This window comes from Centroberyx affinis, unplaced genomic scaffold (genome assembly GCF_046629955.1).
Source record: "Centroberyx affinis isolate AG114_WGS23_722 - 3 ecotype Tasmania unplaced genomic scaffold, CSIRO-AGI_Caff_v1 ptg002702l_1, whole genome shotgun sequence".
Classification (NCBI taxonomy): domain Eukaryota; kingdom Metazoa; phylum Chordata; class Actinopteri; order Beryciformes; family Berycidae; genus Centroberyx; species Centroberyx affinis.
In genome coordinates, this window is record NW_027280879.1 from 126,198 (window position 1) to 144,171 (window position 17,974).

At 41.4% G+C, this 17,974-nt stretch overlaps 2 protein-coding genes across 2 annotated transcripts; one reads left to right on the plus strand and one right to left on the minus strand.

The window, feature by feature from the left end:
- Positions 1 to 1,815: 1,815 nt before the first annotated feature.
- mettl25b (methyltransferase like 25B) lies at positions 1,816 to 9,430 on the minus strand. Its single transcript, XM_071535405.1, has 8 exons — positions 9,093 to 9,430; positions 7,919 to 8,037; positions 6,686 to 6,902; positions 6,480 to 6,542; positions 6,104 to 6,241; positions 4,659 to 5,497; positions 3,568 to 3,752; positions 1,816 to 2,122 (listed from the first exon to the last, which is right to left on the minus strand). Exons 1-8 carry the CDS (start codon positions 9,192 to 9,194, stop codon positions 2,022 to 2,024), a joined length of 1,764 nt encoding a protein of 587 aa, XP_071391506.1. The 5' UTR covers positions 9,195 to 9,430; the 3' UTR covers positions 1,816 to 2,021.
- Positions 9,431 to 9,938: 508 nt separating this feature from the next.
- Positions 9,939 to 17,600, plus strand: isg20l2 (interferon stimulated exonuclease gene 20-like 2). Its single transcript, XM_071535403.1, has 4 exons — positions 9,939 to 9,960; positions 10,490 to 11,365; positions 14,058 to 14,258; positions 15,965 to 17,600. Exons 2-4 carry the CDS (start codon positions 10,652 to 10,654, stop codon positions 16,076 to 16,078), a joined length of 1,029 nt encoding a protein of 342 aa, XP_071391504.1. The 5' UTR covers positions 9,939 to 9,960; positions 10,490 to 10,651; the 3' UTR covers positions 16,079 to 17,600.
- The last annotated feature ends 374 nt before the right edge of the window (positions 17,601 to 17,974 follow it).

The following is a 17,974-nucleotide window of genomic DNA, read 5'->3' on the forward strand; positions in this document are numbered from 1 at the left end:
AGCTTGAACTTAGTGTCCTTGAACTTTGACACCCCCAGGCAGGGTTCGAGTTATGTGGGAGCCAGTGGGAGCTGAGCTCCCATAAAATCATACATCTGTGGGGGTCGCTAATACATTACCAACAACCATTATTTTAATCACAAATAATGCATTTTTCAATGTAATGAGTATTATTTACGTTAACGAGATAAATAGGCTAAAAGAAACATGTTTTCCAAAAGAACTACGCACCATATTCTCTCGTGAATGACAGTATGGCTGCACTTCACCACCATTTATTTGTTTGTTGTGTGTATGGGGTGCGACATGATAAAAAAAAGTGGGCTGCTGTGTGTGTGTGTGTTTGTGTGTGTGTGTGAAAGTGTTGGACCACGTAATGAGCAGTGAAGACTCTCTCTCTCTCTCTCTCTCTCTCGGAAGGCTATTATCTATTTATTTATCTCTGCCCCTAACGTTAGTTATTTTAGAGACCCCCACAAAGCTCAGATTATAACTCAAACCCTGCCCCCAGGCATCCATCACAGGACTACAGATAAGTAAATGGACACAGCGATGGACAGCCTAGTTGAAGTGTTTTGCTACCACTCTTCTAAAGAGGGCGACAACTAACAGCTGAGCAGAGTGGAGCTCGTTTCCTGTCTGTCTGACTATTCTTCCTGGTTGTCCAAGGAAACTGTGCATGACATTTACTTAAAGAGGCATTAACCAGTAGGAACTGCAACAACACTGATAGAACTTTTTTTCTGGCACATTTATCCCACATAAACACTGCAGGGAATTCTTTCTTGAATGTTACTGTATACAGAGAGCCAAAACAGTGTAAAATTCCCAAACAAAATTTCTCTCAACCAACCAGACCATTCCTTGTAAGTTACAATGGCTAAAAGGAGAGCAAAATGTTATTTTTCTAAACAATTCTTCTTGGACAGTAAAAAGTTGGACTTCAACATTAGCTTCATCTGGATCCAAGAATCCTGATGGACAAAAGTGAACGATTTTACTCATTCATTCATTCATTCAGACTGACTGAGGCTCCCTTTCATCCCACTACTATAATTGGAGAGCGGTTTGTGTGTTTGTGTGTCCCACCATGGAAGAGAGGAGAGGAGAGGAGGAGAGGAGACGAGGAGACAAGGACAGGAGAGGAGAGAGGAGACAAGGAGAGGAGAGGAGAGGGGAGAGGAGGAGAGGAAAGGAGAGGAGACAAGGAGAGGAGAGGAGAGGGGAGAGGAGGAGAGGAGAGGAGACAAGGAGAGGAAAGGAGAGGAGACAAGGAGAGGGGGAGACAAGGAGAGGAGAGGAGAGGAAAGGAGAGGAGGGGAGAAAGGAGACAAGGAGAGGAGGTTATAAATTCTCTTTGTTAACACAAGTAGGTATTAATAAGCGCTGAGTTTGAACAGAAGCCTCCAGAAAGGTCTAACACAATGTTTGATGCAACTAAAAACTGAGCCGTCCTCTCTGGCTGAAGTCTGGAGGCTTATGATGAACTCTAAACACTCACTTGTCTGTCTGTCTGTTTCACATGTTCTGACCAACAAGCCAACACTGACACCAGGATGAAGAGACTGCACAATTAAAAGCATTGGTATTCTTTATTGTTTGTCCCAAAGAGATTTACAAAGCAACAAAGGGATAAAGACATTTCCATTAAAAACAAGAGAAAACATGTATGGTGGCAATGGAAACCAAAGCCACAGTCACAACTCTTGGTTATTATGTGGACAGTGTGTGATAACCAGTGTGAGGTGTCTATGAAACAGCACCATCTGGTGTCAACAAAACCACATCTTTAGATAGTATCACACTTATGGATGAGATGCGGTCCAAGTTTATCAAGGCAGGAACCAGAATCCAGTATCCAGTGATCCAATACATCACTTCTACTCATAAGACTTCTAGATAAAAAAAAAACAGTAGCAGATTTTGTTAGAATTTTGTGTCATTGTTCATTTTGAAAACTTTGTGTGACTTTCCCCCCCACCTCACCAAATAGTGAAAAACTCATTTTGAAATGAAACTGTTCATTGTCCCTCTCTGTCCACATGGGGCTTCAGTGCCACCAGCACAAAGTTTCTGGGAGAGAAGTCGGGGTCGAAGAGAGGAACCAGCTGACTCTCCACACCTGCAGAGAGGAGAGACAGCAGGTTGAGAAATTAACTCCAGCCACCAGCAAATTCCTGGTAAATCCTGGCTCTGGCTGGTAGGTAAGGGCGCGTTCAAACAAAGCATGTCTGGAGCGGTTTAACTGAACTCTGCAGCATTTCTTTCAGTTCAGTTTGTTTGTCCAGGTGAGAACAATGCCATTCAAACCTGGGCGGCACCAAATAACAGCACTGAGACGCCTGAAAATACGAGTCTTTCCTTTTCCAAGAGACCTGCAGTTTGTTAGGAGTGAGAACAGAAGCAACCCCAAAAAGTATTATGTGCATGAGTGTACGGAGACAAGAATCATGTGACTTATGTTTACGAGCTCAGGTTCCCTTGTAATTTGGCAGTGTAAACAAACCTAAAAAAAAACAAAAAAACACACAAATGCAGCAAAGTAAACTTTTCACCTATGGTCCAGACCAAAGAAAATGGAACTGCAAGTCTGATCACACCCTTACTCTACCCTACCATCCACCTTGGTAGGCAACCATCAATCACTTATAGGTCCTAGTGAACAGAAGGAGAAGAGGAGCACTACTTAGGTGTCTCTGGTATCTTCCACTGGTGCTCTTTGGTGAAAGGAATTGAAGTCTTCAAAAATAAATAAGGAGGTCCAAGGCACTCAAGTGGATAAAGTAATTATCAGTCTTTATTAAATTGGGCTAAAGCATTAGTTTGGCTGGTGACCTACACGTTGCAGCTACAGAGGCCTTATAGGTCCTATTGCACTTCAAAAATCTAGTTGGTTAGACTGGTAAAACTGAATGGGGCTGGTGAGTTTTTGGATCCTGGTGGGCAAAAAATGTTAAGATTCCTGCCTTGAAAGCATGAAACCATGCACCAAGCTGTTTTATTTAGTGGGAGCATTAGAAAAATAAAGCATCAAATTTATAAACTTAGCATTGGACTTGAAATCAAAATTCTAGTATCATGACTAGGGCTGAACAATTAATCGAAATTTTATCGAAATCGCAATATGGCCTACTGCAATTTTCAAATCGCAGGAGGCGCAATATTTGTTAAAGGCGAAATGTGTGTCAAAATACCATTTTAAATGAAATATTGTGGTGCTGCAGAGATGTCCTGGCCTACACATCATATTCTACAGACTTAAGAAAACATCTTTGTTTGGTACAGATCCCTGCAAAAATCACACCATAATAATTTTAATACGTTTTTCAGTGAAAATGAGAATAATAATGTAAAAATTATCATTCCCTCTAATATCGCAAATTATACCGATATTTATCTATTTATATATTTAATTATATAGATATTTTTTCAAAAATCGTTCAGCCCTAATCATGACATCTCAAAACTGTAGTAATCCTGATACTAAAGCCCAGTGTATCCTGTGAGAAATGGAGAAAATGTGACTACAGTTAATTAAATTCCTGTCGTTGTTGCCCGTCTCCTCACCGTTCTCCTGCAGGTAGATCATCCTGTCCAGCAGCACCAGCGTCTCCACCAGCGGAGCCAGCAGCAGAGCCAGGCTGAAGTAGACCACCACCCTCCCCTGCTGCTGCAGCATGGCCTCCGCCCGCTCCAGGTCCAGGGGCAGACCGGCGGGCAGGCCGACCCGAGCCAGACCCAGACGGGCGTACCTGGGGGGGGGGGGGGGGGGACATGGATGGAGGGAGAGGGACACATTAGTCGGGTCCATGGGTCTCCAGAAAAAAATTTATTTGCTTGATTTCACTATTATGTCACTCACTAGCAGCTGGAAGAAGGATATGAGCTGCAGCTACCGACTGTTTTTATTCATTTTGAGTAATCTATCGAAACTTACATTTAATTAATATTTAAATATTCTATAATCAAGAACATACTATTTTTCAACATAACAAACAAAATTTATTGAAAACAATACAAAAAATAAAAAATCTACATGTCTTTGGGGGCGTAGCTCTGCTGCTGGCCCTGTGTCTCACCACAGTCTGTTTTAATGTTTGAGCGTCTTTTTCTTCAGCATTGTTTTACTGGCTGTTTCATAGCTTATGTCATTGTTTTATTGTTTTATTGTTTTACTTTCTCAACTTCACTGATGTGATATTTTTGTTTTATTGATGTGATTTGTTTTTATTGATGTGATGTACGTGGATGTGATGTTGTGTTTTAATTGGTGAGACTGAAAATTTGTTTTCCTGCCTTGGCACTTTTTTGACTAATGAACAAAAGTTCCAAAGAGTGGAATCTGTCAGCTAAATATAATAGCTCAAATAACCAAGTATTAAAAGGTGCAGTAAGTAAGAATTTACTGTCCCACAGCACAAAATTACCATAATCGATCTGCTGGGGTTTGACAGGGTTGTTGACGAATAATAACAATTCAGTGATTACTTTTCCAAACCTTTTCCTTTTCCAAATTTTCTAATTCCATAACCTTGCATACTTTTCTAGGCTTTTTGTCCCAATTCCTGCACTTTTCCAGACATGGAAATAATCAAATATATTTTCCATATATTTCCAGACTTTACAGTCTTGTAAAAGTCTGAAAGCGAGTCACTCACTCTGTAAAAGGCAGTAAGTGGGCTTTCTTTATGGTCTGGATTCCTGCCCTGCGCAGCTCCGGCCTCGCACCCCTTACAATCGTCTCCAGCGTTGCCCGGTAACAGTGTATCCTTAGCAACCCGCTCTCCTCCCTCAGCCTCCGTATGTAGTCCTCCATGGCATGACACGCCCCCTCTCGCGCCTTATAGGACAGCTGGCGTCCCGGCAACCCCCGTACCCAGGAGCTCATCGGGTAGCCAAACTCCGAGGGAACCGTTTCGCGGTCTGGCGTCGGCGGGACGGGAGGTTCTACCAGTCCGGGTGGGGAGGGGTTTTCTTTGGTGGTGATTTTCATGTAGCAGCAGGCCACGGAGGTGATGCCGCGTACGTGCGGGCAGCTGACAAAGTGGCGGAGGAGGGTGGCGCTGAGGTCACCGCAGGCGTGGAGACCGGTCAGGACGAAGTCTGGAAAGCCCGGTTGGCCGTCTTCCGCAGGGCAAACACCCTCCTGACAGACAGGCTGGACACACGGGCGACAGTTTTTGGGTGATGATGACTCCGTTCCAGACTCATTCTTGCTCTGCCGGAGCTGCGATGCCAATTCAAAGTCCGGTGAGGGATTTACTGTCCGGAGAGCATCAGAGTCTGTGGAACCAGCCTGCAGCGCGTGAGGTTCTCCCTGCTGCCCAGAACCCCGCAGCCTCTTCTTACTGGGTCCAGATGGAGTTGGGTGATCTTCGCTAACACATTCGGCACTGCTGAGCTGCTTGATGAAGACCTCCCATGATGCCTTGGGGTTTACCCAACCGGCCACATGGCGAGGAGAAGGTCCAGATACTGAGAGCTGAGAGGAGCTATTCTGGAAAGAAAAAAAAACCCAACAAAAATCAATCACAATTCAATTATAATTTGTGTTAATGGTGTAGTATCATTGATGGAAGTATGCAGGGTCTGAAATTAATATCCGCCAAATACCAAGTGTTGGTACAATTTGTTGTTGTCCCGCTAAACTGGCCGATAACTTTTGAAAGCCTTGGTTACATTGAGGTCTGTTGCACTTCATGATGAATTACAAACTTGATCCATTGTATTAAGTGAGTGAGCAAGTATTAAATTAACACACAGCACTTGCTTCTATACACAGAATAGTCTGAAAACGGGCATTTCTATGAAAAATGTACAAAAGCAAAAAAAAAAATCATTTCTGACACTGGTGGTAAATAAACGCTAATAACAAAAAGAAACAAAAACTGCCATGAAAACTTTGAGTGTCTTAGGAGGGACCTTGGTTAGAGCTCAGTAGGCTAGGCTTCTAAAAATCCTGCACCTTCACTTTAATGTTAGGCCTTTAGGAACCTTTTAGGGATGAAATACATGGTTCAGGAAAGTGATTTTGACAACTTTCCAGGTCTTTGAAAACAAACTTTTGTACTACAATATGTTCTATGTTCAGCAAAGCACTGACCTTTTTCTGCTTTTCCTTCTCCAAGGTCCATAGTAACTGTCCATCAAACTTGGATGCCATAGCAACCAATGCGTGATCAGCCTCAATTCCCGTGACAGAAAGTCCAAGCCCAAATGACAGGAAACGAGTCAGATGGCCCTGTTGGAGCAAATGAGAGGAGACTGCAGACTGCATTGTAGATTCCAATTTACTGCTGAGTTGTTGATTTTTTCATTTGTGTTTTTTTCTTTTTTTTTGTATTTTATTTCATTTCTTCTAAATTACATCAAACATGGTGATATTTGATATTATCGATGAATATGAATATGAATATATGAATATGAAGACAGATCATTTCGACCTAAATATCTTGAACAGCACAGTCTAACAACGATACCTGTCCAGATCCCACATCCACCACAGTCCTGCAGTCAGTCTGGTCACAAAGTTGTTTTACCAACTGGGAATAAAAATGGCAGATTTAGAATATCATTAAGTAGAAAAAACAAGTCCACCACACCACTACAAGCCTTCTTAAATGTGGTTTTGTTCCTTCAATTAAATTTGAAAAGCAGCGACCATAGCAAATGAACAAGCCTGTACCATGCCCAGCTTGCGAATCTCATGCTGTTTCTTGGGTTTGACGTGTTTCCTGAAGATGTGTCCCAGCAGCGAGCTCTGACTCTGGTTTTCCAGGAACTCCTGGGGCTTCACCGCGCCTTCTTCCCCGCTCCGCTCCCGCCGCCTCGCTCGGGGAAACGCCAAGGCGTGCGCTGCGGTGCGGAAAGCCAAGAGGGAAAGAGGCCAAACCGCCGGATATCTGTGAGGACAAGGTATCTGTGGTTAAGTTGTATTGTGAAGACCAAGGACACTAAACTGAATTCTAATCCGATTACCGGAATCCAGAGGTTGGGACTCGAGTCACAATTTTAATTGCTTGAGACTTGACTTGACATGGGGAGAAGACTTGAGACTCGACTTGACTTGGGTTCTGGTGACTTGGGACTTGACTCTGACTTGTACTTTGATGACTTGAAAAGGTTTCTAAAGTCTTCACTTGAGATCTTGTGTTTGTGTAAATGACTCAGATGGAAAGTGATGAGATTTGTTCCAGCAGACGACTGAATTTAAATTCTGTTTTCTGAATTTGTATGGAATGATTGAATTTATTGAAGTTGAAACTGATTATAGAAATCAAACTCATGATGCTCTTACCAAGTTTTTATCCTATTAAAACCATATTGCATTGAAAAGTCCTAGATATTTAGTTTTCTTTAAGATATTAAATTGATACTGGACTCTTGATTTGTTCTGACTTGACTTGCTGTTCTACATTTAGACTTGAGACTCGACATTAATGACATGGACTTGACTTGGACTTGAATTGAGACTTGTGCCTCAAGACTTGAGACTGACTTGGGACTTGAGCAAAGTTGACTTGGTCACTCCTCTGCTGGAATCTAATCAGACTACTAGGCAAGATCACATCCTCATGTTTTTAGCATCTCTACATTGGTAGCCTGTTTGTTTCATAATTAACTTTAGTGATCACATTTAAGACAGAGATGGGTCTGGCACCAAGTTAATATTATAGATCTTTTAACCCCATGAACCAGATCGCAGCCTAAGGGCAGGTTCCTGTTAGATTAAATTTTATTGGTTTGACCTCCTTTTATCGTTTACTTTTGTTTCTTGTCTTGCATTTATACTTCTCCCCAAGCTTTCATTGCTTTTGCTATTGATTTTTTTTCTGCTTTTATTTGTTTTACTCATTTGTAAACCTCTTTGTAAGGGTTGTAAGAGTTTTGGAAAGTGCTTCATAAAAAACCCCAGTACCTTCTGTCCCGCTGTGTAGCATCCAATAACAGGTCTGCGATCTGCGGATACGACAGGTCACGCAGCACCGGCTGCCAGCTGATGGGTAAAGTGTCCCACAGATCTTCAGTGAAGAACTCCTGTAGGGGAACAACACAGAAACAATCCTAAAACTACAAGTCGATGGGACATGAAGAAGATGCTACAACCCAGTGTTCTCTAACCATGTGCCATAGAGAGCCATGTGTGTCTTCATTCCTTTCAATGCCTTTAAACAGCGGTTCTCAACTCAGCCAGTGCTGTTATGAAAATTTCATAGTATGATTATCTTGACCAAAAACAAGACAAATAAAATAGCAGCATCTACAATAAAGTCAAATGCATCTCAAATAAAGTGCTACAGGTCTGCATCCACTTAAACTCAGTCAGTAAAATGAACATAACAATGTATTACAGGGTTTCTCCTTTTGGGGAAAACAAAACAGCAATCATGACAGATGAGAGCCACAGTTAATAAAAAATTAATGGAGTTATAGTTTTGTACCGCGATATATAGTAATACCGATTATTGTCCCATCCCTACTTTCAACCCAAGAATATACAGGTTGGAAAAAGCTGCATACACATGGCTCTCTAAAGCAGTGATTCTCAACCTTTTTCATATCAAGGACCCTAATTTAGTCCACATTAGGGCCACGGACCCCCATTTGATGAGATTTTGTCTCTCGGACCCAAATCTGAGAATATTTGTATTGTTTGATATGATTTTGTCCAGACATTTATAACTATCTGCATTGTAGGTAGAGAGATAACAGTGAAACTATGATCAAAACAGTCATTCTTCTACATTCTCTAAGTGTGTTAACTTCTTGTAAATGAAATAATGCTGAAGTTTATCAATTCATCAGTTTGCTGGGGACCCCCTGGAACCCCATCAAGGACCACTGGTGGTCCCCGGACCCCACGTTGAGAACCACTGCTCTAAAGAACCTGGTTGGAATCCACTGCTTATAATCAGGCTAAAAATAATGTCTCAATGCAATTCTTCCTTCCTTCATCCCTGCCTGGAACAAAATCTTACTACAGTTGCCTTGACGCAACCGAGCAGTCAAGTAGCTTGTAGCCTATTCTTAAAACACAAGAAAACAACAAAACCCTCTCTATCGCGTCAACCTGTAAAACTTCAGTTACGTACAATTATGTAGGAGTCGGATATGTGCTTGTAATTAGACAGAAAGGTGGTGAGTTTTTCCGCCAGCTGCCTCTGCTGCTCTGCTGAAAGGCTTGGTGTAAACATCTCGGCATCTTGTTGATAGCTTCACTGGATGCGACTGGAAAGTTAGATATGCTAACATGTAACGCTGCTACTACGTTATTTTTTTGCTGCCAGGACAATTGTGTCTAGAACATCTAGACAAATATCTGATCATAAGCAATTGGACGGCGAGCACGAGTTAGAAAAATCAACGTTAATCCCCTACTTCTCACATTTTAGCCCTGCTCAATTTGGCTGCGTTTAGCTGCTAGCTAGCTAGTAACTTTCACGTGTAGGATGTTGATGCCTTCAAGTGCTCCTCGTAAGCTCCTACATTTCATCTTCCACGTCGTAAATACAACTTGTCTCACGTTTACGTGCTTTTTGGATGGATATAATAACAAAATGGACCCTGTAACAAAAATATCTGTGGTAGCTGTTCTTTCATTTTAGAAATCAAGCAGCGTAGAGTAACTTTGTGCTACAGCAGGAGAATGAAGAGGAAAAAAGTGCATTGGGAATGTAATTGAGGTCTTAATTCACTTATGTGCCAATACGTTACTTTCGCCATCAATTGTTGTCACCGATACCATGCCCTCCGTCCCCAAAACGCCAATTCGGGTATCAGAAACCTCCGACTATCCCAGTCGTATTTATATTTACCACTTTGTTTAATCGTTACTGTGCCCTAAATTGGTCATTTCTGCCCGCACTGGACGGCAGCATCCGTACTGAAGCCCTTACGACGTTTGCCCCGGAAGTTGAGAGTTTGTGACCAAGAAAACAGACGCATGGAGTTCTGTTACAGGTCTGATTTTATATTTCAGTTTAAGTTGTTTTCAGACGGATTTCCTAATGGGGAATGTATCGGTGTTAGCCAAACTATATTCACAAAAACGTTAAGCCGAATTTGTTAAATTTTCTACTCTGCCATCAACAATAGTAGCATAGCACACTTCAGATAGCGTTAGCGAGCTAATTAGCTAACGTTAGCCAGTTAGAATTAACGTCAAAGCTAGTTAACGGTAATGTCATAAATAAAAGTCAGACCTAATGTTAGTTTTTAAATTAAAATTAAATTAGAAGGTTCCAGCTGCGTATTTTTTTATTTTGCCGGTACATTGCCACTGTTCAGCTAGCTTGTTAGCCAAATTCACAGTAACGTCTGTTGTTTTTCAGCTAATATCACATAACTCTATTCTGCTGTATGTTATTCTGTTCTGTTCTGTTCTATTCTGTTCTTTCCTATTCTATTCTGCTCTGTTCTGTTATATTGTGTAACTCAGTTCTAACCATAGACATGATTTGTTTACATTTGCTTTTTGATTGCCTTGCAGGTGAGGCAATCCCAACTGTTCCTGCTGATGACAAATTCACATTGGACTAAAAAGGCTGTACAGTTGCTGAGGCAGTCAAAACAAGCGGACCTACATGGACATTTTTGTTTGATAGTGCTTTGATTGAACATTACATGTGGCCTGAGCTGGAGGGCCATAACCATGTCGGACATCATGATCAATTTAGGCCCTTCTGATGAGAGCACGCTAAGGAGAGTTCCATCAGAAAATGGAAATGATAGACACAAACGGTTTCTGAAGAAGAGGCGATTCTTGGAGCGAAGGGGCTACCTGAAAGGAAAACAGAACCAACACAACCACACAAAGGGACAGTCCAAACAGGGGCACAGTCACCGTGACCAAACTCCTTGGCAAAATGGAGCGAAGCATCCGCCGCCTCCCGCTGCCACACACAACAGAAATCCACCTCACGCACCCAGCAGAGCCGGTGCTACGAACTCCGGCTCCAAGCCCTCAGCATCCACCAACAGCTCTGCATCCCTGACTGTCACTGTGTCCAACGCAGGCAACCTCGAACGGTCAAACAAACCGATCATCGCAAAATCAACCACCAGCACCACCACCGGCTCCTCAGTACCGAACAGCCATAAACCCACTGCCACTCTCCCTAGTGGTTCAAAGTCAGTCGGAAACCCCGCTAAGTACCTCGCTATCGACTGTGAGATGGTGGGCACCGGCCCCAAAGGGCGCGTCAGTCAGCTGGCACGCTGCAGTATAGTGTCGTATGAAGGAGACGTGGTGTACGACAAGTTCATCAAGCCCTGTGTGCCTGTTACCGACTACCGCACCCGCTGGAGCGGCATCCGCTGGAGCGACCTGGTGAAGGCCACGCCGTACACCGAGGCCAGGAAGGAGGTGAGGAACGGCAGGACGGGGGGGGGGCGTTTGGACCTGCAGAAATTATTTGATTATACTGTCGTGTTTGTTGTCTTATTTACCCTGTCTGTCACATTTGTTGCCTCCACTGAGTGACCAACATCACATTACACAACATTAATTTACAAACTGTTAGTAATAAATGAGCAAGGGTCAAAGACAACACCCTGACAATAGATGCAACAGATATCCTTGAATGATCATGAAGATAGATAGAGAAATAAGAAGCAGCAGAGAGAAAAGTTGAAGGTGATATTTTTTTTCATCGCACCAGTCAGAAACATTTGGGGCAAGTTCAGTTGCCCCATAACGTAGCAAACAGGAAGTAACAGAAGGAAATGCAATGCGTTGAATGCAAGGAGGCTTGTTTGCAATGTTAGCATTCCTCATCAGAAGAACAGATCCTGCTGTCCGCAAGCTGATGGAGAATGAGGAACAATAATAATGCTAAAATGCCATTTTTCTGGTTAATCAAACTGACAGTAAAGACAGACCTCACCTGTCCCACATCCTGACTAGTGTCTTCTAAAGGAAATCAGTAGAATCAAACTCAAAATACTAAGGCACCCCTTTAATTTGCCTGGTCAGAATCAAAATAAATGGAGACTGAGGTGACTAAAAAATTGGGGTCTTATTTTAATTTTGGAGCACAGGACAACATCGACGACAACTGACTACGTCTACATGGACAGCAATAATCCGACTATTGGTCTTATTCTAAATAAGACAATATTCTGATTAAGCTGTTTCCATTCATATTCCTGTTTACATGCTGTGGAGCAAAGTCTGATTAACAGGGCAAAGGAGAATCACTGGAGACACGGACAGTTTAAGACTTTGTTGAAAACTTCATGGTATCCATTTCCTTCAAAATGCTGAGCATGATGACAGTTTCAGCCTCACCACAAAAATGCTGGGACTTGTTTTCTCTGCAGTCAGTTGTCTTTTTCATCCGTAAACAAGTTCACAGCCTCTGAAAGGCAGAGCGAGCGTCGTTAAGCAGATGGATTGGATTCAGGTGTTTACAGTCTAAAATGCCCTTCAATAATTACATCTAAAATCAGAATACTCCACGTGTCTTAATGTGATTCTGCTTACTCCAACTATGACCTTATTCGGGTTAAAGTAATCTGCTGTTTACATGGCAGTTTCTTATTCACATTATTGTCTTAATCGGGTTGATATCGGATTATTGCTGTCCATGTAAACGTAGTCATGAATGATAGATAAGTGCTAGATAGAGAAATACGAAGCAGCAGAGAGAAAAGTTGGAGGATATTTTTTTTTCATCACACTAACCAAAAACATCTGAAAAAGTGATTTGAGAATGATCTCAGCATCACAAGTCAGATCAAAATGAGGCTCAGGTGTGCAGCAGGTGAATCGGGACCTGGAGCTGAGCCTGTTTGTTCTATTTTGCCTTTTAAAACACTGATCTGTTTGAAGTTTTTCAATATGTTAATCACAGCAAGGGGATTTTAAAAGCTTCTGCGAGTCATCTCCCGTCATCACAGATCTAAAATTACCAGATCTCCATATGTAAAAGCTACAGTATGATTTATTATCTCAAGAGAAATTAAGTTTGCAAGGCCAGTACCGAAAGTTGTGTGCATCATATCCAAAAGTTTGGCTGTTACGTAATGTCTCTCTTTCCACTAGTACTTCTTTGTAACCTTGTTTCTATTTTTGTTTGTCTTGAATGTGACACACTTTGTAAACTTTGTTTTGGAAAAGTGCTACAGTTGTTAACATACAACACATTAGGGTTAGACCGATATTATGGGTTTACTGATATTGGCCTGTTATTATATATCAGCCAGTCATGTTGTCCACTGCCGATATGATGGAGGTTCCTCCTGACCACAGCTACAGAGAAACAGTCTTTTACACTTGCAGTGCAATTTTATTTTCTTTGCACAATATATTTATTTATATTTCAGAGTTTCCCTACCATTGACTAGGTGTGGTGGGTCACTCTGCCTTAAAGAGCTGCTGACACTAAAAGAATTTCATCAGTCTGAGTTTCAGTGGAGAGTTTTAGTGTCCCGTGATGCTCTAAATCAGTGATTCTCAACCAAGTTAGGCCACATCAGAGCCATGGACCCCCATTTGATGAGATTTCATCTCTCGGACCCAAATCTGAGAATATTTTTATTGTTAGATATGATTTGGTCCATAAATCCATGACTATCTGTATTGTAGGTAGAGAGATAACAGTGAAACTATGATCAAAACAGTCATTCTTCTACATTCTCTAATGGTTTCAACTTCCTGTAAATGAAATAATGCTGAAGTTTAACAATTGTTCAATTTGCTGGGGACCCCCTGGAACCCCTTCAAGGACCCCTGGTGGTCCCCGGACCCCACATTGAGAACCACTGCTCTAAATGCTGTTTCAGAGGCTTTTCCACCGTGACAAGAAGAAAATTCTGAGGGAAACACTGAATACTTGTAATTTCTTTGGCCTTGAAATGATCAAATTTAAAAAATAAATTGGAATATCGGCACAGATATTGGCTCTCGGCCACATGAGTCTAAAAAATACTTGTGCTGGCCTTCAAAACCCCATAATGGTGGAACCCTATGACACATTCACTAGTCAACAACATTCAATTAAGCTGGTCAGTCTAGTAACGCTAGCTGGGTGAGTAAAGTGCTGATCTGTCGGTAGATACTGAGGCTGCTGGTGGGGAAGGTGGTGATTGGCCACGCCGTCCACAACGACTTCAAGGTCCTGGGCTACTGCCACCCCGCCGCCCTGACCAGAGACACCTCCCGCATCCCGCTGCTCAACCAGAAGGCCGGCTTCGCCCAGACGGAGTGCGCCTCGCTGAAGAGACTCACCAAGGCCATATTCAACCGGGACATCCAGGTAGGAGGAACATTATCTGGCACTTGAATTGTTGGATAATGAAAATACGCAGTAGGGCATGGGAAAATTATACAGAGAAACGATTCTAATACTTCCATTTTTACATAATTCTAAAACAATACCTCTTTTGCTGCCTTTGTTTGGTGAGCAAAAGAGGTCAAATTATTTTTTGTATCATTTCCTCATGCCATCTATTTTAGATAGAAGCAGACCGCACTCGATTGATTTCCTGAGTGCAAATGCTCTTAAACAAAAGGAGGATTGGTTTTCATTGTAAGAATCCAACATTTTGAAACTTCAAGACTTTGGTTGACAACAGTGGTTGACAACCCAAGAATATGTAGGTTTTCCTTCCAACCAATCACTACAGCAGCTGATTTCACTAATTAGCACAGCTCCAATCAGAGAAGAGGGACTAATAATTGAAATCAGCTGGAGTAGTGTTTGGTTGGAATGAAAACCTGCAGACTCTTGGGCCTCAGTGGGACATAGTTGAGAACTGCTGCCTTAAAATGATATCAGTACCATTATAAGGATTTTTCTCGATATCAATATATATCACAATATGGTTCATGTATGCAAAATCACGTTAAATAATCAAATTAATGTTCATCTCATTGAACCGAATGGTAATGTTAGGTGTGATGTCAAACAAAACAGAAATATTCAAACAATATTCCTCATTTTATGAGAGTTTTTAAGTAAAATTTGCTTGTCATCATCAATTTAGACAGCAGAAATGTGTGTCACAATATTAAAATATCTTCATATCATCACGATATGATTCCACCGAAAGACGATAAAAGATAATATTGAATTATCACCCAGCCCTACTGATAGTGATCAATTTCTGATATCCAGTGCTAAGAATGATGATACAAAATATTAGTTATTCACTTATTGTGAACATATTGCCCAGTGGTTCTCAGTTGCCATCGAGGCCAAAGCGTCTGCAACACCGTGTTTGGAATGGAATACTAACATACTAAACATACTACATGTGTCATAGAGTTACTTGTTGCATGTAGCGTGTATAGTGAGTCGTATCCCCTTCCGAACACGGCCCAGGTTTTCATTTCAGCCAAACGCTACAATACAACTGATTTCACTGATTAACACACTTTGAACCAGAGAGGGAGGAAGTGATCGGTGGAATCGGCTGCTGAAAACCTGCACACACTCGAGTCATGATTGCACATGGACAAGGACCAATGTTATGACATGAAAAATTTTATCAGGATTCCCACACTCCTGGAAAACCTGGATAAGTCATTATATTTTCCAGGCCTGGAGAAGTTAAGAAACATAATAAAAGGGAGAAAAGTTGTGAAAAAATCGTAAAATTTTATTTGTGAAGTCGAGGATATTTTTCTTGAATACTGTCAAATGTCACAAAAAGCTGTGTCTGGCTCTCTGTTGGAGGAAAATATTGTTGGCTGCTGACTGATTTTTGTTGACAGTTAAACTAGTATTATAATCCTTGATTTTAAAGTGGAAAAAGAAAGTTGGTTAAAGTTAGTGTAATTGATGGTTACAATGGAATTCAGTTTCATTCGAATATGGTTATGGAAATTTGAAAAGGAGTCATGGAAAAGCTTTGGAATTTCCTCAGTGAAAAGGTGTGTGAACCCTGTGTTATGTTGACCTGATGATTTTAAAAATGACACCTCCATGTTGATGAGTCATGTCTCTTTTTGTGTCCTCAGACTGGGAAGAAGGGCCACTCTTCTGTGGAGGACGCCAAAGCCACCATGGAGCTGTACAGAGTGGTGGAGGCGGAGTGGGAGAGGAGTTTAGCCTCCAAATCGCAGGCCAGTTAGTGCCGGTTTTAGAGAGACAACGTGGTAATAAACTGCAAGACGATACGGACATTCGGTGTGGCGGGCGGTTACGTGGTTTCGCGGCGTCTCATTGGTTAGAGAGACCGCCTGCTAACTGAGAGGTTACAGGTTTTTGTCTTGTTGAACCCCGACCTGCTCACTCACTGTAACTCGCTCTGCATAAGAGCGTCAGCAAATTGGCTGACATTTAAAACTGTAATGTCACCATGGGAGAAGAATATTACTCCAGGGTTGCTACACAGGTCTGGAAATGTATGAAAAAAGAAGTTCGTAACTAACAGGTCTTGATGAATTTGGAAATTGCACAAAAAATGTTGGAAAAGTATGGAAAAATACTATTGTACTCTCCTGATATACATACGACTAAACATTGTCTGTCGTTTTAGATCCCTGCCATCTCACTTATTCTGATATTTGTTGCTATGAAGAATAATCTTCATCTATTGGTTGAGATGGCAGAGTTAGTGGGGACAAGATGACCAAAATCTTCAAATCAAATCAGGACATGAAGGTCTGGAAAAAGTGTGTGAATTTTTAAAAAACTGAAACTGAAATAACTGTCGGGTCAGACTGCCTCTCTGTGAGCCTCAGTTTTAAAGTGTTTTTTTTTTTTACAGTTGCCTTCTATCTCAGGGTTTGCATTATATTCAGATGGTGCTCCTGCCACAAGGGGGCAGTCATGTTTTCCCTCAAGCGATATTGTAAGTATAGTATACTTACATACAGTATATACTTATAACTATACTATAAGTACTTCATTGAAACCGGGATGAATGATATGCAGTCTGTCTAGAGTCACTTCTCTAGACAGCTCCTGTTTTATATGGGAAAGACATTTTAAACATTGACCCATAATTTGCATGTTTACTATTTAGCAAAATAGTTTTTTTTTAATGTAACAAGGTCTAAATAGATTTTAACCATGATCTCATACATGAAAGAAATTGCTTTTAAAAGGGTAAAATGCTTAATTTCACACAAGTGATAAGAGAGAGGTTTCACAAGGCTTCATGTGTGTTTTGTCAATCAATGTCAATCAAATCAGCAGCTCAACAGTTGGCAGGCTAATAAAGAAATGTTGGATCTGACACCTGTATTGCTACTTGAGGAGCTAAATTATTCATTACCTGTGATAGCATGTAATTCCCTTGTCATTCACATGAAAAATTGTGACAAGATGCTCTTGATTTTTTTCCATTTTGAAAAAAGAATTTCTTTGTTGTTGTAATAGCATCATGATTAATACCTTTCTCCATACATTTATCATAATCTCTTCTCACAGATCTCAGTAAAATTGCTACTCTCAGTAATGGCTGACAACACCACTGTCCAGTTATCTGAGCCTGTTTCCAGTTACTGTATTTTGGAATATGGAGACACTTATTTATATTTACTGAGTATCAATTCATACCAGTTCTATCTATATCTATGCAATCTCAATGAAGTTCAGTTGTTAAAATTTTAAAGTGGTACATGTAGCATTTTACCATCAATAAATCATTACCACATTAATTTTGTGGCATTAGTATAATTACTGTAAACAAAAGAGACCATCGGGTAGAAGACATTTGTTTACATTGTGTGTTTACATTGGATTTGGAAGGAAATCTGCTGGATTGCTTTATGGCACAAAACAGGGAGCGTTTTACTTTGCAAGCAATGCACAACTTTATTCCAGTCCACTTTATTCCATCTTCATGTTAGTTTATCTGCTCAAAGTGTATATTGGCTGTTATCAACTGCTGCTGTAGGCTCTGATCTGTCTTGGTCTTTGAAACAAATGGAGCGATGCCAGGGAGGGGGGGAGGGGGGGAGGGGGAGGAGGCGGGTGGGGGGGCGTAGCAGCACCAACCCTCTTTCTGTCAGGAAGCAGCA

Coding starts and splice junctions, on each gene's coding strand:
- mettl25b (XM_071535405.1), bottom strand. CDS start 9,194: ATGTTTACACCAAGCCTTTCAGCAGAGCAGCAGAGGCAGCTGGCGGAA. Junction 6,543..6,685: donor AGATTCGCAAGCTGGGCATG/GTACAGGCTTGT, acceptor TTTTATTCCCAG/TTGGTAAAACAACTTTGTGA. Junction 2,123..3,567: donor GATCTACCTGCAGGAGAACG/GTGAGGAGACGG, acceptor TCCTCTCTGCAG/GTGTGGAGAGTCAGCTGGTT.
- isg20l2 (XM_071535403.1), top strand. CDS start 10,652: ATGTCGGACATCATGATCAATTTAGGCCCTTCTGATGAGAGCACGCTA. Junction 11,366..14,057: donor ACACCGAGGCCAGGAAGGAG/GTGAGGAACGGC, acceptor ATCTGTCGGTAG/ATACTGAGGCTGCTGGTGGG. Junction 14,259..15,964: donor TATTCAACCGGGACATCCAG/GTAGGAGGAACA, acceptor TTGTGTCCTCAG/ACTGGGAAGAAGGGCCACTC.